The following is a 22,029-nucleotide window of genomic DNA, read 5'->3' as shown; positions in this document are numbered from 1 at the left end:
CTTCAATTTACTAAATATTTAATACTTAAATTTACTAAATATTTAATATTTAAATTTACTAAGTATTTAATATTTAAATTTCCATAATATTTAATATTTCAATTTTCATTATATTTAATATTTAAATTTACTAAATATTTAATACTTAAATTTACTAAATATTTAATACTTAAATTTACTAAATATTTAATACTTAAATTTCCATATTATTTAATATTTAAATTTCCATAATATTTAATATTTAAATTTCCATAATATTTAATATTTCAATTTTCATTATATTTAATATTTCAATTTACTAAATATTTAATACTTAAATTTACTAAATATTTAATACTTAAATTTCCATATTATTTAATATTTAAATTTCCATAATATTTAATATTTAAATTTCCATAATATTTAAATTCCATAATATTTAATATTTAAATTTCCACAATATTTAAATTTACTAAACATTTAATATAGCATTTATGCTATAATAGTACGCCAAGTGCATTGCTATTCGAATTGAAAAACTGCTACACTGTGCACAATTCTTTACCCGCGCAATTAAGTAGAATACCAGAAACGTGGTTCTACGTGTCTCGCGAATACTGTGCTAAAACCAGGCGCGAAGCAAAGCGCGTACAACGTACAGGGGCACAATAGCTAGTGAAATATATTTTCTACGGAACAATTAAGACTGTAAATGAAATAAAAATCGGGGGAAGCACGAGAATCGTCCGCGGCGAGGTTAACAAAGAAACGACCCGCGATTTATCGTTAAAGCAAAGCTTACACATAACAAACAGTTGGTATGCAATGCAAAGAATCTTAAACAATTTTTTTCTGGCTAACTCTCTACGCAGAAATCGAGAAGCGAGAACAAATCCTTTAGGCTCGCACGCTTCTTGTGTCCGATTTCATCGCGCGGTGTTGGTGGTCTCTTCGCGGACAAAAACGTAGGGGAAGGGCTTCTTAATCAACCGAACCTTACCATTTTAATTTATCGTTGGCCCCTGCTGAGAAGGTGGACGACTTTAGCACTTCTCCCATTTCCTCCCGGCAAAAGCTGAAGTTATTTATCGTCCACATGTAGCTGAACTTAACCACCTTCACCTGTGCACACAAGACCTTCAAATGCGACACCACGTCAGAATACGTCCCGTGGAAACTAGCTTAATCTATCTATACTAAAAAGGGCTACCCAGCGATCGTCTATCTCGCAATACTTTACGCAAACATCGCCGCGGTAGCCCCTCGGTCATCTCGACTTAAAAAAGAAACTAAAATAAAAAAATAAATAAATAAACACAGAACTTAAAACGATACAATTACACTTCAAAAGCGACCGCGGATATCGCGATTCGTGCGCCCTTATTCCAGCCCTTAAAATCTAGAAATCAAGTTAGACGCAGCAGTGAGGAACTGAATGGAGCGTTATAAACAGGATTCTGCTAATTTTCGGTAGACCGCGCGCGCCCAGTTAGGAAAGGGAGCAACTTAATTGCCGCTGCCCGCTAATAGAATTCTCGAGCGAGCGAGAGTTGTAATGCGATTGTGAAAAGGAGATCTCGCGCAATAGTACCACAGCCGCGCGCCACTCGTGCCGCGGGACTAAAAATTCATTTCAGAGCGAGTTTCCCAATCGCTGGCGCGCTCGATTATTCAGATGGGGGATTAGCGATAAGCCATTTTATTCTTATCGCGGGTAGACCTTCCGCGAGCGTCGCTCGCTTCCGTCGTCGAAATTCGCGCGGTACGCGTGTGACGGATGGTTTCCACGTCCTCGGATATATTTGCTCGCCCGATGGCGGGTGGCGGGAGGGTGAAAAAAAAGAAGAAGAAGAAGAGGAAACCGTCCGCTAATAGAAGGGACTTCTTTTCGAGGGGAACGTCGAAGGTTCCCTAAGACTAAATTGATCGTGGCCTTCGAGTCGAGCAGACGAGCACAGCGAAGTACCACAAGTACGAGGCACGTGTTAGAGGCAAGCGTCAGGAGAGAGGAAGGAGAGACCCCAGGGTCAGATTCGACTTATACCTCTGTCTTATGTAATCACCTTGAAAAACGCGGCGGAAAAAGGATTCCAATCTTTGCGGAGCCGACTCGCGAGGTATATCTTTTCTGATTCGACGACGGGGCGGATCGTGGCTGCGAAAGGACAGTTTAAAGGCCCTCGCGCTGCTTAAATTACGGCAGAGCAAATGATAAAATAAGGGAGCACGCTTATTTGTGACGATATAATAATAGAATCCTTTGGTTCCTATATTTCTAAGCGTTGGCTTCTGAAGACACTTCCGCGTGTGCGATACACAGAGCGATTAGGAGTTTCAGAGAGTTTCTCGAATGGCGGTGAGTTTGCTTTTCAGAATTCCGAGTCGCAGAGGGAGGAGGGACTTTTGATGCGCAGTGTTGTCGGAGAATTTGCTCGAGGAGCTTCTGGACCAAGCGCATGGAGCAGGGAGGGAAGAGGACGAGCAGATAGGAGGAAGAGGAAGACGAAGCCCCGAGGTCGAGCCCCAAGAAGTCAACGATCCCTGACGTCACTCGGGTGCCGACCTTGGCGAACGATACCGAAGACCAGAGCCAAAATCTATTCGCCCAGCTCGCCTACCGAGCGGCCCTTATCGCGGTATCTCTGTGCGCTGTATTGATCGGTAAACGAGATTTCTGTGCGACGCCTGTGTTCACGGGAAACAGGGTATTTTTGGTGATTAGGAGATTCTGGTTGATTAGCTAATTTCCGAGGATCCCCCGAGATTGGAGGGGAGAACTGTGGTTGATAAATGATATGGGGTCTTTGGGTACTTTGTTTCGGATGGATCAGCATTTTTATGCATGCAGGAAGATTTGTCGATGACATTTTTAAGAAAAGTCTTAAGAACTCCTCTACTGTACTCGCAAGGGAAGTTAGGCAACCTGGAAACTCAGAAAATTATGCAACTTTGTAAGTATGTAGGGGATCTTCTCCTGATTACAACGCAATTTTTTATCGCTGTCCAAATTTAGTCCAAGGGGGTGAAATTATCCCCTGAAAATTCGGCTGCTTTCAGGTTTTATTTTGTAACTGGCAATCTGTAAGTGATGGAAGTAAAGTTCCCGGATCACGGGTACCTGTTTTAATTAGATCTATCCAAATGGTGGAGGTTTTGTCAGTTTTTAAACAATTGAGAAAAAGTTGCAAATAAGAATATTAATGTTTGCTAAAATTGTCTTTTAACATGAAATCTGAAAAAAGTGGATTATGAACCAGCATGATCCACTTTTCGCGGTACAAATTCAACCTCGTCAGTCCCCTTAGAGTGGCTTTAAAGTTTCAGAATTTTTGGAATTTCCAGCTTCGAGATCTTCCCTTGTCAGTTAAAAAATATCGCTGCAAGTACAAAAAGGATTCCCAATTTTACACGGTAGACACCTGCTTCGTGACCACTTCAACAATATTTTCTGATTAAAAAAAAAAACCAAAAACATCCACGGAACATTGCAAAAGCGTTCGCAAGACAGATCCGAACCGCGTGAAACCGAGTGACTTCTTTTATTTCCCTTTTGTGACATTAAATTGCAAGCTTAGAATCCTCGTCCACGTCTCAATCTGCTTTCAGCTGTCTCCCGCAGAGCGACGCGAGGCCACTCGACGCGGACGGCGCGTCGATTTCGCTGTAATCTGGCAAATCTCGCGTTGTCCGCGTTAAATTAATCGCTGGCTGTCTCGAGGGCCAATCGAAGGGCGGACAGAGGGAAAAACAGACCGAGGGGGGAGGACGCGGGCAATCGATTTCGATCCGCGCGGTAAATCAATTAAGAGCGATCGCTGTGTGGCGATGCACCGCGAACGAGCCCCGATTGCTCTGGAAAGCCTGGCGATTCTTGAAACACGCCAGGAGGAGATGCAAAGCGGCGAATTCGTGAAAGGGGAAAGCCCGTCATCCAGCTCGCGTTAAGACGCGGGAGGATCGATACAAAAGGGAATCGTGAGAAACGTCAGCGGGGCACAACGACCCTGAAGACACCAAGTGAAAGTCTCTTCTCCTGTCCCCCTTTGATCGCTTTTTCGCCGCGAACAATACAGCTTATGGCGGGGTATAAATTAAACGACACTCTCCGAGGCTCGTTGAAAACGCCTCCGGCGCTCGTTAGCGAGCGATGGGTCCTTAATCCACGCAACACCGTTCCATCGATTGCTGAGGGGTATCGCAACCGCGCCGCCAGTCACCGTCTCTTCTAATTGCTCAGACGCGCAAACCGATTATCCACAGGTCCTCCGAGATGATATTCTTTCATCCTTCTTCAGGAACAACTGAACCGTCGATAGAAATAGAAAGAAACCTGAGTGCTTCTTAGCCACCCCACTAACTTTCTGCAAACAGAATCCAAAATCCACTGCGAAAGCTTCATTTAATCACCAATTTGAAGCTGCAAGTAGATCGTGAAGAGGAGTCAAGAATGTTTAAAGCTGATCCTAGGAAGTGTTTTCTCCGTTTAAGCTAGCAAATGTTTGCGGACAGAGGAGTAGACTTGGTATTCAGAGTTGTTCATCCAGGAGCTGCTTCGCCGCGTCCAGATGATCCTCGCAGCTGAAGGCAGCGTGTTCGCGTGCACCTGAGAGGGTTCGATGATCCTCTGCACGTCGTGACCTTCGCGCATCGGAAGCTTAAGGTCAACATTCGCGTCGAAACAGGTAGGAGGTGGCGGCTATCTCGCAAGTTCAACGCACTTGGGCTTGTGTACGTGTAATCTCGTAACCAGTTACGTCTCACGACGTCGGCACTCCGCTGAAAAACGCTTCCCCGGGTTCCTCCTTGTTAACTGCCTCGGGAGAAGTCGTGAAATTCGACCTTTTACAGCCCTGCTCGTCGCTTCTCTCGCGCCGCGGCGTTACGCGCTAACTGACGCTTCGCGGCGCGATGCAAATGCTTCGCAACTCCGCAGGGGCTGTGCTCCTAATGGCAACTAACGCCTCGTTATCTTTGCGGAGCCAGAGGTGTCTAAAGAGGACACCTCGGTGGCTGGAGTGACGAGCCTCGAATAAAGGAGTTCGCTTTGGTCGATTTCTTCCAAGACCCGAAGCTCTGCGCGGCGAACCCTAAGTGCAGGCTTTAGATATTTTACGCCGGGCTACGAAGTTCCACCTCGCGGTATATGCTCGACACCCTACGGTGTGCATTATGTATGAAAAGTTCCCGGAGTTGCTGCGAGTTAAATAATTTAGCGCGGTTCGACGGGTGCACTTGTTCAAGAAAACTGTCGTCACTCGCAGCATCTACCGCGAAAGGGCCATTTTCAAACACACTAGGGTGGGCATCGTGCTTTCCTTTTTACCGTCTGGGAGCTTTTAATACGCACGATACCGAAGGCGAGTTGAATTGAACCTTCCCTCGCAGGAACGATCGAAGATGCATTTTTCAAAGTCCTCCGCCACCCGAAGTGGTCCAGCAGCTCCTTAAGTTCCCTCAGAAATGCGAATTAGCCAGAGTTCTCTCGACCACTTTGCGGAGGTTTGGGAATCCTCGAAGGAACCGATCTCCGCTCGGTGATCTCCAAAACAAAGGGTAGCAGCGTGTGACGAGGCGGTCGCTCGGAGCGGGCAGCATTATTTTCCGAATCTAATTCCGTATCCTCCACGTAATAGTACGTGCTGGCGGTGCTCCAAGTCTGCCTACGCGTTTGATTGATCCCCTCGAATGCGAGTTCATGTGTATGCCTTTCGTTAACCGTGGCCACGTGATCCCGCACAGTGACCCTCTCTATTCGTTACGTCAGCTTTGCGCAAGACTCGGAGCTGTGAAATTCGGCGCTCGGACCGGGGAGAGGCGGAGGGAACGGCGAGCCTCGAGCGAGCCGTCCTGGAGCACGCGGCGAATCCTACATTCCACGATCGACTGGGCAAGAAAATAAAAAAAAAAAAAAAATAAAATAAAAGAGAGGCAAAGAAGCCAGGCGAAAACATACCGATCACCAGAGATACTGTTAATCGATCCTGGGTACGGTTAAGCTAAGTAGGTGAGAGAGCCTATCGATACGATTCGTTTCCTTGGAACGAGGCAACGAGGAATCAGAGGTGTACGGTCGATGGCCCCGGAGAGTCGTTCAACCCGCGATGATCGGCCATAATCGTCCTTGAATCGTGCGTTTCATGAACGACATAGGTCAAAGATCGCTCGTCGATCATTCTCCGGCAGCCCGGCGTCCCAGCTGGCCTAAGCGGATTTCGAGCTGACGGGAGCCTCGGATTCGAATTCTTAGATCAGGCGAGAGTCTCGTTACCGTCCCGAGGGCAGATTCGCCAGGCCTGAGTGTATAAAGGACGGAACGACGCTCCGTGGCGAGCTTCCTCCGGAGGGGGGTTTGGGATTAAAGAGAGAGAAGATCGAGTTTGTTCAGAGCGTAGAGATAGCTCATCAGGAGACTTCCAGTCTATTTCGAGATGAAATAACATTCTGCAGAAGCTCTCGGATGAAACCCCACCGCGGAGAGGAGACTCGACGTCCGCTATATCGGTGGCTCGTAAATTCGTTATAAAACGTTTCGGATGCCACTCGGGAGCGGAAACGGAAGGAGCTGCATTCGTCAGCTCCTTCGCCCGTTTACAGAACGATCGACTGTGAATCCTGATAGCTTCCAACCGGCTCGTCGAAGTGTGCTTGCGTTTTTATGGTCACTGGTGTTGTTACCCTCGGGTTGTTCAGCGGCACTTACCCAGGAAGCGGAGGAGTTGGGTAACGCCGGCGGAGGGAAGGGGTACAAAGTTCGTCTCGGACGTTTCCGCGTGGAGGAAAAGACGCTGGTGGCGAGAAGGAAGGAAGGAAGGCAGAAGGCTCGGTCGACGCCCCCAGGAGTCGTTCAACCCGTCGACGATCGGCCTTGAATCACCCGTGCCCGTTTACGGGAGCGGCGCTCATGGCTGTGCGCGCGCGAGCGCTCGGGTTCAAGCACCAGACCAAGTCGAGGCTTCCGGTAGAATCCGCTGGACACGGTGCTCGAGCACCGGCGAGCAGACCCGCGAGGTAAACGATTGCTCCTGGAGGATCGGCTGCGTGGATAATGTCTGCTGGGCGGTTGTTTACCCGGCCGGGGAACCAGCAGAGAGGAGAGCGGAGTAGATCAGAATAGAGGAGAGGAGAAGAGGGTTCAGGCCCTTCGCGCAACCTTACTCTCGTCCGCAGCGATCACGGGGTATCAGCTCGGTTGTGGAGCGTCAGAATGGAACACGTGCCTGGAGATAACGACGTGGAAATGAAAGGCAACGAGTGATAATGGCCACTATGGAGCTCGCGCCAGGTGACGACGCTAATGCATCTAATCAAACCACCACCAGAAGCCCACCCACCCTCCCCGTTCCCGACCCGAAAGTTCAACCCCCCAAACGGAGCTCAAGCTTCAGCTCCCCCTCGAACTCGATTGCAATCGATGACACAATATCGGCCTCGAATCGATCAACCTTCAACCACCGAGCATTCTACTTGCGTTCAAGCATCCCGCCCGCGCTATTACAAAAGTAGAGGCAACGATCGCCGTCGGAGGAGCGATTCCGAAACTCGGCGCAACGCGACCCGCCCGCTTTCTACGCTTTTATCGAGCCCATCGATCGCCGTTGCTGCCAGTTACGACAGATTCAGCGGCGATGGTGCGCACGATTGCTGCACCGCCAGGCCCGCCTGCTCCCGCGGCTGCTGACGAGGCGAAATCGGCGTGCATTACGAAAGTTAACTGGAGCACGAATCGACTTTCGATTCGGTGGCGAGAGAGGCCCCCTCGCGCTCGCCATTCGCGTTCCCTGAAAACCGAGAGTGCGCGCCCGAGCCGGTGCAGAGTTTCGCTTAATATCCGACGACCTCCCGGGAGATCGCAATCTTTCCCGCGAGTCCAACCTCCGGGGGTCCCGCAACTTCTGCATTACGTAAAGCCGCGGAGAGTTTCGAAGGATCCTTTCCTTCCGGGCCCCGCTTCGGCGACGCGGCGAACCGAGCTTCTTATCCAACATGGTAATTCGTGGGGGAGGGATTCTGGGCAAGATGGACGACTGGCAAGGCGAAATGGCTGCGGAGGATTTTAAGAACCTCGATTCGGATATGCTTGACTTGGAATTTGACACTGAAGGGACGTTTAGTGGTAGACGCTTAAGCCGGGAATCCACTTAGAAACTAAATTCTACTGTGTTACGTTTTAAAAAAGTTAGCTTCGATACATTCTTATGGAACCGTTTCAACCAAAAGTTAAGCTGAAACGTAGCGTAGCATAGCTTAGCTTCCAAGTGGATTCCCGGCTTTAGAGGGTGTTAAATAATAGTCAGCCAACCCTTAGGGGGTTGGTAGCTCGAATACATATTGGATGCAGAGTCCATTTTGCGCTATAATGTCCTTTATACGCATACTTCAGAGTAAGCTTCTGCATTAGATTCTCATTTTGTCAACCAACATCCTCGTTTTCTTCAAAAAGCAATAGTAGTAATGAGTACCGTCAAGTGACGTAACTTTGACCACAAAACCAGATTTGAAAACAAATTCTTCTAGCATCTGTTACGTAACAGGTACTATTCTCAGACAAAGTGCCTTGGATAGCTTTGATTGTCTACATCAAGATGCAGTTTGTCTGAGAATAATACCTGTTATACAACAGATGCTAGAGGAATCCGTTTGAGAATCTAGTTTCCTGGTCAGAGGTACCCCATTGTAGTTGCCACGTGTAGTTTGACATTTACCATAGGTCCAAATACACTCTGTAATCCGCCAACCAAAACTTAAGATAGGAAGAATAAACAAGCGAGGGATTCCCGTGTAACAGCCCCCGAAATTTAAGAATTGTTTTCTACAAAACTATTTTTAATATCGCATTAAACTCTGTTGGGATATAAGGAAGCATCTTTAAACTTGTAGATTTCTTTTATGTCGATCCTTCGTATTATTTATTAATTATTGTGGAATCGTGTTAACCTGTTCGACGATGTTGGTGTAGCACCTGTCACAGTCATCTGATTGCAAAAGGAAAATTCTCTTGAAGTTAAATAATTTCCGCTGGGACTAGACCGAAAATTTTCAATTTTAGTTTTTATTCACAATACTTTTTTCGTCGATATAAAGAATAATATGAAAATTTTGTCTACGGAAAGAGCTTACTTTTTCTTTCAAACGCTATAACTCTTTCAATTCTTCATTTTTTTTTTCTCTTTAAAGTGGATCAATCTCGGCGTAAACTGTCTAACTTTAAGAAACTTCTATTTCTTTTGCAATCAGATGACCGTGATAGGTGCTACACATCTCGCCAACAAGAGTTACTTACATCGTCGAGAGGTGAACAAGATTCCACAATAATTAATAAATAATAAGAAGCATGGACGTAAAAAAAATATTTCCCGCAAGTTTAAAGATGCCTTCTTATATCCCAAAAGAGTTTAATCCGATACGACCAACAGTTTTTTTCAAAAAAAATTCTTAAATATCAGTTACTTTTGGGGTTGTTAGACGAGAACCCCCCTTAAGCTTTGACGCCTCTATACAGGCTTGCGGAACCGAAAGTATCTAAAATTCCCAGGTGAAACTGAGTTCTTTTAGAGGAGTGTTCACCCACCTTTGAGAAAACTACCCATCACACCAATTGCCCCAAAATGAAGAAGCCTCGATGCTTAATTTCATAAATACTCCCGTTCCAGAATTCCCTCGAGTGTTCCCCAGCAAAACTCCCAGATACCCTGACGAATCTAAAAGACACAGCCAGCCACCCCGATAACCGTCCTGCGGAAGGCCGCCCAGTTCCGATCGAGCCTGGCGACCCAGTCGAAGTGGCTCGGAGTGCACTTTGTCTCTTTTACGACCGTTCAAATCGCCCGTCGCCGCGTTTCGATGCTCCAGTTTAGCCCGGAACGGCGCTTTAAGGCGATCCGGGGGCGGCCGCGGAGGGTGCGCTTCGAGAGGGAGTCGCCGGGGCTCGCGAGGGGGTGGCGGGGCGAATTTTCCGCGGGGAAGCGATCAAACGTTTCCACGTTCGAGTTAGGGAATCTGGGAGGAGAGGAGAGATATCTAGTTGCAGGTCATTCACATCGCGAGGGGGACGAGCAGTAAAAATAGAACGAGAGCGCCAGGAGCGCGTGCTCTCATGCGCCGCGACGACGAGGACGATGATATCGACAAAGACGAGACCGCAAGACTCGGGGACCAAGACGACCAGGGTAACGCGTCGCCGCGAAGCCTCCTGGGCACTCCTGCCCGCCCGGGCTTCCATGGAACTTCTTCCTGGGGCTGACCAGCTCCCCGCTTTATCTACGCCACATCCGCGTAGATTGCCTACAATCTTGGAAACGGGATAGGAAGTTCCACCGTGGCTTCGGACCGACGCGATATCGACGTTCCCTGGTCAGTGCACTAGGCGCTGTGCTCGTCGTTTCTGCCTCGATTTCGCAGCGATGGAATTAGGGGAACCAGTGGCAGGAGAGTTTAAGGATTCGAGGCAGTTCTCTTCGAGGAAGAATTGCTGCGAGTGGCTGCGATCTGAAGAGCTTTTAGGCTTCTTGAATTTCCGGCTACTGAGGGGCGAGGGAATTTTTTGGTCCATGGGATATCTGGTACTCTAGTTCAGAGGGAAGGTGTTGCGTGCTACGCGCTGGTCACAGGTCACTTAATAATCTTTATTGGCTAAACTAGCGGGGCAAGATTCACGAGAACCGCTCAGATGGGAACATCTGATACGTACCTGCGTGTAACACCAATTCTCGGCTACGGGGGTGTTCACTTCCGGTGGTGGAGGGCTTGGTACACGGCTTACTGCCATACTACTGCTGCTGTGCAAGTTCGAGCTGACCCGCGACGTTTGTGGCGCACAGTCGCTCACCGCAAGTCTGTAACAGAAAGATTATTAACACTTTAGCTGGGCTCCGCGTGATTATGGCAAAACAGAGAGCACAGAGTGTCCATTAACGTGTATAGCTGCAGTGCTGAAGATTGGAGATCAGCTGTCACTAACACTTTGATCGAAAGTATTGTTTAATGTATGTTCGCAGTCACTCAAAGTGTTAGTAAATATTAGGAGCTTTGAGCTCGAAGCGCGGGGAGTAAAGTGAATATCGTATGATTTGATACACACTTTCTGTTTCTTAATTGAATGGTTAGCTCGTCTAGCGCGGGTGGCTCGCGAGCTATTGATTTCTTTATTCAGACAAGCGGTCCTCGAGTGCTATATTTTATGGATGCTAACGACGTCGCTTGGGGCAGTACCGCTTGCAGTCAAATGAATGAAATGGCAGGCTTCCAAGATAGGGTTGGAGCGCGGAGAAGCGAATAAAGAGTCGATTCGATTTCGCCGATTAAACGAGTAACACGACAGAAGCCTATTGGAATTAGGCTCCGCGAGGTTTCATGGTCAGTGTCCCCGGTGCTCAGCGTTACACCGACGTTTGTATTCCGAGCGAACCATTAAACTTGAACCTATAATTCACAGATTCTACTGTTCCCAGCAATCTCGCCGATCTTTCATTCCCAAAAACGGTAACATCTGAATAATTATCACTTATCAGTGGCGCAGTCTGGATTTAATCCTGGGGCGAGCCAAGGGATAAAAATACTTTTGATATTAATTCGGTAAAATTCTTTAGGCTGTAATAAAAATTTATTTAGAGAATAAAATCTACTTCTTTTCTGTTTACAAACCCCTCCCTCTGGGCGCGCCACTGATTACTATTCAGAGCTGGACATTAACTCGATAAAAAATTATCTTTAGGCTGTAATAAAAATTTATTCAGAGAATAAAATCTACTTCTTTTCTTTTTACAAGCCCCTCCCTCTGGGCGCGCCACTGATTACTATTCAGAGTTGGACATTAACTCGATAAAAAATTATCTGAATAACGCATCAAATACAAATTACTTTAACTTACTTGTTTCACCTTTTATTCGTCACTTGAAATTTCTATTTAAATAAAAATTTCGCCCTCCTCTATCCAACATCAAACTTCCTCCATCGTTACCCACCCAAACCCAACCGAGACACCTTCGATTCCACGAAGGTCACCCACGGTTGATCGAGTGCACACGCGAGCAAGAAGTCACGGAGGAAAGGGACACGGGTTATCACGATCCCGAGAAAAAGGGCGAAGGGTGGCGGGGTGGAGAAAGAGGTACACACGGAACACAGCGAAAGGAGGGGCTGGAAAAGAAGCATGAAAGAAGGGTATGCAGGGTACGCGATGGTGCTCACGTGCGCCAAGTACGGAACTACTCGAGCATCATCGAGTCGAGTACATTAGCCCTGCTGCAGGTTCATCGGACCTGCCGTTCCCTAGCTGGCTCGAGAAACCGTGGTAGCTTCTCCTAATCTTTTAACCCTTATCTGCCGTAGAATCGATACCTTAACGCGATAACAGAGGGTGGTGAATTGGCCGGGCTAGTTTGATAAGCCCTGTGCAAGCAGACCCTTCCACTGTTAACCGAGCGCGGATTTTCTGCTCGACGAGCGACAGATAAATGTTGATGACACGAGACAATTGGAGAGCTGAGAATCATAGTGGAATACCGTCAAGGACCCAGCTCCTGATCAGAACTCAATTCCTGATCAGTTTAAGAAAATAAACCAAATAATAAGCTTATTATCATACAAATTTATTCCAACAAATTACTAAATAACTATGAAGTATTTTGAAATTTATACGCAAAATTTGATAGCTCATAGTAAAACGTGCGAAGGTGATCAGAAACTGCTCCCTTTGCATTTTTCACTTTCAAAGTTAAATTATAAAATAATTATTAATACGCGTGCACTTTTCTTAATACCAAATTAAAGATAAAACATAGATTTACTGAAATAACAAAAAATCTTTTACATTTGTTTAAGTTTTCCCTTTAGACGTTTAAAAGTCTGTAGTAGTTACTCTTAAGTGATCAGGAACTGGGTGCTTCACGGTAAGTCACCCCCGCGGTGTTTCGCGTAATGCAATATTTTGAGTTTTCTGTGATAAAAGAAACTCTGCATGTATATCGCAGTTGTGGGGACTAAAGGCTCAAAATACTACCAATATTATTTTCATAAAACTGTATTCATTAAGTCCTCAAATTAAATGATTATAAACATAATAGTGTATAATTCCTTCCTAGATTGTTTGAAACTTCTTTTTAACTGTGCACATATTTATAATGGCAGTATTTCGAGCCTTTAGATGTGTCCCCACAACTGCGATACATACGTATAGTTTTTTACAACAGAAAACGCAAAACATTACTTTACGCGGAACACCGCGCGAATGACTTACACCGGTGTGTTTCGAAACGCTCTGCTCTTGTCAGTTGAGTGCTGAAGAGAAATGTTCTTATTTCTCAGCTAAAAATGAAATTGAACTTAATTCATTATGAAAGTAAACAGATGGAGCCTGCAAGACTTGAAAACTGTTATTAGTTTAAATTATGAAAATTTCGACTTATACCACTCTGATTCTCAGCCCCCAATTGTAAAGGATATTGCCAATTTTATTCCATTGGGTATTTTAAATTAAAACTAATCCGCAAGAGGTATCGCGTTCTCTGCAAATATACCGGGTGTCTTAATACTTAGCAAGCTTCCACTGCTTATATATCTCGTGGAGGGATAAAGGACACCAAGGGAGCGAGTTGTCGCGCCCTTTGGCACATGGCAACGTTACAGCAAATGGATATATATGGCGGGCAAAAGTGGTGGTGCGCGCTTATGACACCGGATGGGTTAATATCAGTGTTTATCCCCTTCCAAAGGACAACACTTCCGCTCGCAGATGCCGTCCGCGTCACATTAAGACACATCGAGGTATGGAGGTGAACTACATACGGTTAAATCGCGGTTTTCGTGTCGAATGAGAAAATATTGTTTGACGCGCGGCTCGCTGCGATATTCTAAATTAGTCTGCCACGATAAGGAAGTTCGCCGCTGGAAGCGCGAAGTCTGCTCCTAGAGATAACGATTCAAATGGTCTTTGACTCGACTGAATTGGGAGTGATATGATAACATAGGAAATATTCGGCGATTATTATTTATTGCGCAGGTTTCACGGGTAATGTTTCCTTGAAAGATGGTCCCCCGCCCCCCCTTTTGAGTCGGTGTTAAGACTTCATTACTTGGATGGCATTTCTAAGCACGCTGAACGTTTCGGCGCTGATATTTGATAAGATACAGATCTACATTTCCGGGAGATAAATGCAGCCTTCGGTTAAGCGAAAAATGAGCCTTCATTTTCCCCCTTTCACTTTCCAACGCGCTCTTTGCCAACGGCTGGAGTAGAAATCTCGCGATTACGCTGCTTTTACCGGGCGAGCGCGATGAAATAAAAGAAGAAAAACGGGAAATTTTTGCCAGCACGGTGAAAGACAATTCGCGAAAGCGGATACATTTCCCTTTCGCTTGGTACCGGTGCGCCGAGCTATGAAAAGGGAGGGACTCTCGCATTGGCGAACGCTTTGTAACCTGTGCCGTTCGTTTCCTCGAAAATTTCACTGTCACTCTACCAGTTTACCGGAGGAATCGATATAAAGAGCGATTATGCTTTGCGAAACGGGCAATCTTTTCAGTTAACTCCTCCCTGCCTGAAATCTGGATAAGTAATTAACTAAAGAGTTCCACTGCAGTATCATTTCGCAACGGTGCATTGCAATAAAAAATAACTACCGTAAACTGGGGGAACATTGGCAGTTATTTAATAAAAATTGTATGCTTTTTCACAGCTGTAGTACAATCAGAAACGATGCGATGTTATAATAGGACACCTCGAGCAAATTTAAAAACGTTAATTAAAAAAATATAAAAGAGAGTGTGCATTGAACATAGAAAGAGACAAATTTAAGTACCAATGTAAGTTCAGATTGATAAAACGTTAGGTGTTAGTACTATTTATACGATGCATTGAAGAAGGGAAAAACTGAAAATTCTATGCATTTTGACACTTGTAGTAGGTACAATCACAAAAGATGGTAAATTATGATATGATGCTTAACGGGGGTATATACCCGTTTGAACCCTCGGAAGATGTGTACATTTTGTGGATTTTTTTACAAGTCAACGGCTTCACGATGATTCCCCATTTTTTTACTATCTTTACATAGTATTGTGAACTGATTAAAAAAAAAGTTTCAGTTAAAAAACTATTGTTCTTCGGAAGTTATGCATACAAATCCGAAAGTCTCGGGTATACCCTCTTAAAGCAAATGTGAAAATGTTACTTGTTATCTAGCAAAATGTCCCAGAAACATGCCAATCTTCCTCAGTTTCCAGTATTTTAATATCAAACCTGAAACTAAACTACAATGTCCCGCAACAATTTCATCCAGTACCCCATTTCCTAAGAATTATAATCCCCATCAAAGAGACCCAAATTTAGAAAAATCAAACTCGCAAAAATTTCCCCAATTCACCTCCAAGAACCTACATCCTGAACCCCTAAAAAAATCCCCCACCAACAAACCCACAGCCACGATACACCGATCCGTCAAGCCTCCTCTCCATCGACACATCGGCAGCGCCTTTTACGCAACCCTCCCTGCCGTCCTCCCACCTCGCCAGCGTTGCCCGTTCTAACTTTCACTTCCACGTTACTCCCACGTCGCTTTTGCGCTAGATACAGGCCCACGTAGCGAAAAAAAGTGGGAAGAGCCGCTACTCGGGACTGGTCTCTGCTCTCGCGAGCGACATTTCGTCCGGGGACGGATTCCAGGACACCGTATCCTGCAGTGGCTCCGCAGGACTAAAGGTGAGCCTGGAGGTGAGGTCCCACAGTCGCTTTTGTGGGAAACGAGAGACCTCGGAGGAATCGCGTGCGCGCAGAAACCACCACGTGCCCGTGCAGAAGTAGCCGCTCGTCTGCGATCGCCTTGACAGCCCTTTGTACCTTGCGGCTGAGTGAAATTTTTCAGGATCTACTGCAGAGCAGTCTGAGACTCGACCCTTTCGCAGGAGAAACGTAGGGAACGCGAGTTACAGTCTCGACTCCTCTTCCTACGGCCCACGCGTGCCACGATTTCTAATGGCGACCGCGTAACCATAGATACTTACTCCAACTTGGCGTCGATACCTTCTGCATAGCTTCACGAGGCAGCTACGCTGTTGCTATTCAGGGGAGAGGCTTATCACGACCGATTGGAAACTTCTTTTCAAATGAATTATAATTTGTTATTGCAGACCAGTAGCTCCGAAGCGATACCCCCAGCTTGGGTGGCACAATGCAGAGGGTTACACCGAGTTTCAGTGGAGTACCATAGTAGATGAAAATAGCTCGGAGTTCGGTGCCTACAACGGGGTCAATTATCACTGTTCAGCTTCGGAACGGCGAATCCTGTCAATCGGGGCATCTGGATTTCGAATCTGAACGGAGGCGTGGGCCAAGCCAGAGAGCCCAGGGGAAAGTAGAACAGAGCTCCGACACGAGCTCGCTGGTGAAAACGAGGAAGTTAGGTGAAAACCGCCTGTACTAAGCCGAAACAACGCGATTATATAGCGAGCACTGCTCGCTCGCCATGCGAACATAATCCCCCGTCTCTGTCCTATCCTCTAGCTTTAGAGACACAGCAATACGGTGGCTGCTCTGGAGCAGTTTCAGCTCGGCTGCCGTCGATGTGTGCCACGAAATTTCGCGTATTTCCGCGGCTCCTGCCCCGCTGTGCACGGCAAATTGCGGCACAGAGCCGGCTACTGTTATTCTTTAATTAACCAGACAGCGCACAGTGCTCGGCGGATCCCTGCAAAAGCGACCCAAATACCTCTCGCGCGGAGATAGCCGCGGAGACGTCTACCAGCGTGAAATTGTTTAACGAGAAAACTCCTGATTAATTCCGCCGATCCTCGGCGCTGGCGGGTCTGCACGTGCTGGAGATAGAGTCGAGGAACTTGGAGATTAAATTGCCCGTGTCAGGGAGCAGCTACGGAACTTCCACGGGCTCTCGAATTCGCCGGCGAAATCCGCTTATACGGCTCGCTCCTCCGCTATCAATGGGGCAACTTTTCAGCGCCGGTCGCGCGCTCGAATCACTGGCTCGCGAGTATTCGAGTGGATAGCGGAATTTCGGGGATCGCTGGGTTTTCTCTGGGTGTGCCGAGATGGCTTGTGGTTTCGAGTATTGTTAGAGCGCGCCGGGTTTGTGATTGAAGGCGTGGCGGCGGGATTGAATTAAGGAGAGAGTTGTCGCTTTACTGGATCGATGAATTTAGTATGGAGATGCGTAACTTGCATTGCAGTGGGTGGCCAAATTATTATGCTCGAATAAAAAGGTTTGACATTTTGTGAGTTTAAGCGATGGAATAAAGTAGACGGCTCGTTTTTAATGTGACAATATTATTTTATAGTACTGTAGTACTCTCTATAATAGTATTGATTTCTTTAATGGATCCGCGCGCACCTTTAAAAGACAGTTACGTAGGATCTTTTGTTATATTAGGTAAAGTTCTTTTTCCTTGTAAACTTTTATGTAAAGAGGGCTTCGGTCCGTTTATAAATGAAATAAATAAATAAATTTTCTATTTAGGTTTAAGACTATATTATAAGAAAAATATAATTACTCAACACTTGGTGGCTTTTAGCTTTTATGACGGCTTGGATTCCGCGTGGCGTGCTTTCAATGCATTCTGTGGACACTTCCTGGAGTCTTGGAATATTCTGCCATACTCTGATGATATTCTCTATTATTTCTGTCTTGTAATAATCTCATCCCCGCCCTTTTAAACACAAGTGAGATTTATATGTTGAAAAACTACTCATAATGTTGCCAGATGTTGTAGCTAATCAATAAATGAAAAAAAAAACAATAATATTCATGCATTGTTATTCTAATTACAGCCACGACTTCCACGGATTTTGATGAAAATGTTTTGAGTATAATAATTTAGCCACCCTTTGTAGGTCGATGCAGAAGTTTCTTCGCTTTTTTGAAGCAAAGTGTTTATTAAAAGGAAAAATATGGAAAATGTTTTTTTTTTTAATTAAAGTAGGCCTCTTGACTGTTTAGATTTGCGACTTTTCTGGTGAAAGTACAAGTAGCTGGTGAAAAGGCACTTGTTAAAAGCTAACATCATCTAAAGGTAGTTATGTTTTCCTAATACGCGTCTGAATGCAGCGTGAAGAGATTCGAAGTCGATTTTCTCCGAAATGGAGGGCGATATAAAAAAAAGTTACTCTTTCTTTTCGACTTATAACAGGTGAATAAGTCGAGAAGAAGGAATAAATTTTTTTGATATTGCGCTTCGTTCTCGAGGAAATCGACTCTGAATTTCCTACCTGTACATTTGTTTCCTTTCTGTTTAGTGGAAATTTTAGGCGCTCCGTGCGGTTTAACGTTCACGTATCGCGAACGAGAGTTTCAGCGACTTTTCCAGGCACGATAGCCACCGGACGAGGTTTCCAGTTTCTGCCGGGCATCTCGGGTTTCCCCGCATCTTCCGTGTCCTCGTTTCCCTGCGCGTCGAAACGAGATGAGACCGCGGAGCTGACTGCGCGAATCATCGAAACGAAGCAGTATGTAAATTTAATATATAACAATAAGTTCCGCGGTGCGTGCAAAGTATCTCGAGCAATTACATCTAAAAACAATAATAATAATAATATACTTATTTTACGGGACAAGCCCATTGCAACAAGTATGTGCAGTACAGTAATTTGCACAGACAATATAGGAACTAACACCGTGTTCGAATCAGCAAAGAAACTAGTGAAAATATATATATATAAGGAGTATAAAGATAATAATTCCATCTCTTCTTTTAACAATCCTCTTCTCCTCCTATCTCGAACAAAATAAAAGAGATCCGAGCCTAAACTTCCAAGTGCCACCCACCCACCTTTGTTTCTCCATTCCGCACTTGGCTTCGCGTCGAAACACCAGCCTCGATCTTCGAGCGGAGAGGAAGGAGAGTCGCAACGATTCCCAGCCGGCCATCCGATAATTCCGCGGACGTAGAGGCGAGTCGGTCGATTTTCGCAGCGGAGTAGAGGAGCGCGAGAGGGGCGAAGTCAAGGCTGATGGCTGGCGCAAGCTGAGCGTGATAAGACAAAGGCTAGCTCTCTTCAAGGGCGCGGCGACGACGCGGCTCTACGCGTACTACGAGCGCGCGTATCACACGCGCCGCGGCTTGTCGCGCGCTACCAGCGAGCGCGAAGGAACCGGGCTGGATAACAGCGGAGCAGAGGAGAACCAGTTCGACCCTGAGCGATTCGTGGCCGGTATTTTTCACGCGCGAGCCACATGCCGGCCGATAAAATTCGATAAAACGCCGAACGTGCAACGTGTGCACGCTCTGACATTGACTTTAATGGACGCACACGTGGCGGAACTGACGCCCGTGTAACCGAGCTGCACGAGGCGCGAACCAAGCGACTGGCGTCGGCGCGTAAACACGCCGAGGGAGGTTTGCACGGGAGCTTCTATGATTTTTCAGTTTTTTTCGACGATTTGAGAACTTCTCAGGCGGAGAGGATCGTTGGGGAGGTGCTAACGGATTTAAAGGGCCAATTTGTCAAAACTCACGTCGCTTTGAGTTGCTACTTAGGAATTTAGCGATTTGTGGACGAAGGGAAACTGTAATCGTGTTTGTACGAACAAGTGGAATTGCGCGGAGCAAGTGGAATTCCCCATAAATCTGGTATGTACAATGAAAGCGTTTTAGAGGGCCACAGATAACATAGCTTCGCTGTTAAGTACCTGTGATTAAGCGAGTGTTACACAAACCTAGATAAATTCATGATTCTGGGTCGCCGTTTGCAGTGGTTTCTCTTTATATGAAATCTGATTAACAGACAGATATAAACTGTACACAATCTTGATGCATAAAGCAGAAAGTGCTTGTGCGTTTGTCTGTAGCCTAAAAACTTTCGAACGGTAAACTCTGGGGTCGCGAAACGAGTCCCAGCTCGTTACGCCTAGCTAATTTTTTCGCGACGAGAAAATTTAACGAATCAATTTGTTTTCATAAAATCAGAATGTAAACTTCGGGCGAAGCCGAGTAGCGAAGCTAGCTTTAAATAAAACTCAGCCAGTATCTAAGAATCCTTTTAATTAAACGAGTCAATGCCAAACTTCTTCCGATGAAAGTTCCAAGAAGAACCAGCTAACGAATCTGCGCACACCACGTCTCATTCAACTCGCGATCCTTGACGACAACGATACACCCCAGCAGGAAAAAGGGATTCCCGAGCGAAGAAGAAGTAGGAGTACGAGAAAGTGGCGTGCACGCCGAAAAGTGACGGTTGGAAAGGATTCCGGCGGAGGATGGAGAAGGCGAAGTGACTCCGGTGGCTAATAAGACGGCGGTAAGGGCCCATCTGGAGGGAATGGACCTCGCAAATTGGCCGTGAGGCCCAAGGTCGTCCGGTATATCCCACGTACCGGGGCCACTGGCCCTGTTGGAAACAAGTCGAGTGTCCAGGGGAGCTTCCCTGCCCTTGGCAGGATAGCCGCAGAGAACAAGCCCTGTGGGTCCTCGAAGGACGAGCGAGTCCTGGGCGAGCCTCTCTCCCTCAGGTATACAAAAGAAGTCCCCAGGTGGTTTTCGGGGGGGGGGAACGCCTTCGCGGAGCTAGGGGCACGAAACGCACAAAGAGCCAGCGTTCCTCGCTGGTAAAAACTTTCCTGAGAGCCTCGGATATTTCTAGAAGATGGGGATACACCGGGGATCCTTTGAGGAAGAGCACCCCGAGGGATGGTTAAAGGAAATCAGGGGGAAATTGAAGGAGGGATGAAGAAGCTATTGAGGATCTCATCTGTTTGATGAGTTCCTGGTATCTGCAGCTTTCTATTTTATTTTATAGAGACCTCCTTTCATAGAGAAAAGTTTACAGATTGTTGCGAAGAAATAAGCAAGGAGGGAATAATAAATGGAACTGCAATCGCGTTGAGGTATCGCTAAATCATTAGAAACGACGTATTTTAGGATAAAGTAAGAATCCAGGAAGTTTCACGGGGAATGAAGAATTTGTAAAGCGGACGCCTCTTTCGCTTTACCTCCGGGAGAGGCCGTAATCGAGATCAATAAGGTTCCCACTTATCCATTAGAGTGGTACACTCGCGGATTCCCCGAGAATTTTCCTACAGACTTCCCCTCGTCGCCCGGCAGCTTGTCATTCCATTTTACGTAATTCCTAATCGATCCGATACCTCGACAATCGAATGACGCGGGGAGCGCCAAGGGGCTGCCCCGGCGACGGAATTAATTCAGCGAGTTAATTGTGCAATTACTCCCCGCGCTCGATAACACCGACGGAGTGGCTCGCGAGGGCGGAGAACCACTGCTGGAAGAAGCCTTTGTCCGGTTCACAGCCCCAAGTGCAATTCGGGTTAATTGGAGAACAAGAGAGAAACTTTACGCGGGCCAGCCTCGACTTAGGTACTTTAGCCCTTAACGCGGGGAGCTTCCAATCGAACGGCTGACGAAAGCGAGACAATCGATCGGAACAACATCGCCAACTACCCGTTCCCAGGGAAAGGGGAGCAAGGAAATGGGAAACTTTCCTCCCACTGTTCTCGCGTGGCTTTAAAACTCACGCCGAAATGTACACAAATGTATTCGAGAGATTAGGAAAATAATATTCAAGGAGAGATCGCGAGGGAATTGAATATTTCAACTGGTACGCGAAGCTTGGTACACTTTACGCACCTGTAATTGATAACCGGCAAGTTAATTCGGTAATTAATGTCCACGCTGAATCATTTTTGGATGAGAAAGAAAATGTAGCCAGTTAATTTAGCAGAGAATTAAGGCACAGTAGGTTTATCAATCTTGCCACTGGAATTAGAGAATCCACTCTCCCCCTGGGAGCACCTTTAAAAGCAGCAGAAAAGCGTCACCTTGAGTTTATCGAAATCATCTAGCACCGGTTAATCGGAAAACTAAAAATAAACGAACCGCAGACGGTGTATTCTAAACCCGCCGCGAGCTCCACTTAATTCGTCCTTCTAATTAGCATGTTTTTCCATCGAGCACAAGAGAAACGATACTTTCCAGATGGAAGGCCTCCGGTGGCAAGGTCCCCGATAAAAGAAGAATCCCAGCAGAACCTTTCCTTTCAAATTCCACTCCCCAGCTGTTAAACATCCTCTAAAACCTCCGACACGCGTTCCGCAT

The 22,029-nt window shown here is 46.3% G+C and overlaps 1 protein-coding gene across 6 annotated transcripts in view; it reads right to left on the bottom strand.

The window, feature by feature from the left end:
* Nucleotides 1-22,029, bottom strand: part of Rdx (BTB/POZ and MATH domain-containing protein rdx) — a 108,945-nt gene that overhangs the window by 3,953 nt on the left and 82,963 nt on the right. For 3 of the 6 annotated variants that reach the window (XM_076821514.1, XM_076821516.1, XM_076821515.1), the window contains exons 11-12: nt 10,667-10,811; nt 980-1,116 (exon numbers count right to left, since the gene is read on the bottom strand). In XM_076821514.1, coding sequence (XP_076677629.1) covers nt 980-1,116; nt 10,667-10,811 — 282 coding nt within the window. The remainder of the gene's footprint in view (nt 1-979; nt 1,117-10,666; nt 10,812-22,029) is intronic. The other 3 variants (XM_076821517.1, XM_076821519.1, XM_076821520.1) reach the window with 1 other exon arrangement.

The sequence above is a fragment of the Andrena cerasifolii genome, chromosome 10 (genome assembly GCF_050908995.1).
Source record: "Andrena cerasifolii isolate SP2316 chromosome 10, iyAndCera1_principal, whole genome shotgun sequence".
In the NCBI taxonomy this organism is placed as follows: domain Eukaryota; kingdom Metazoa; phylum Arthropoda; class Insecta; order Hymenoptera; family Andrenidae; genus Andrena; species Andrena cerasifolii.
Note: the sequence above shows the minus strand (reverse complement) of the source record. Positions and strands in the feature narration are given on the sequence as shown.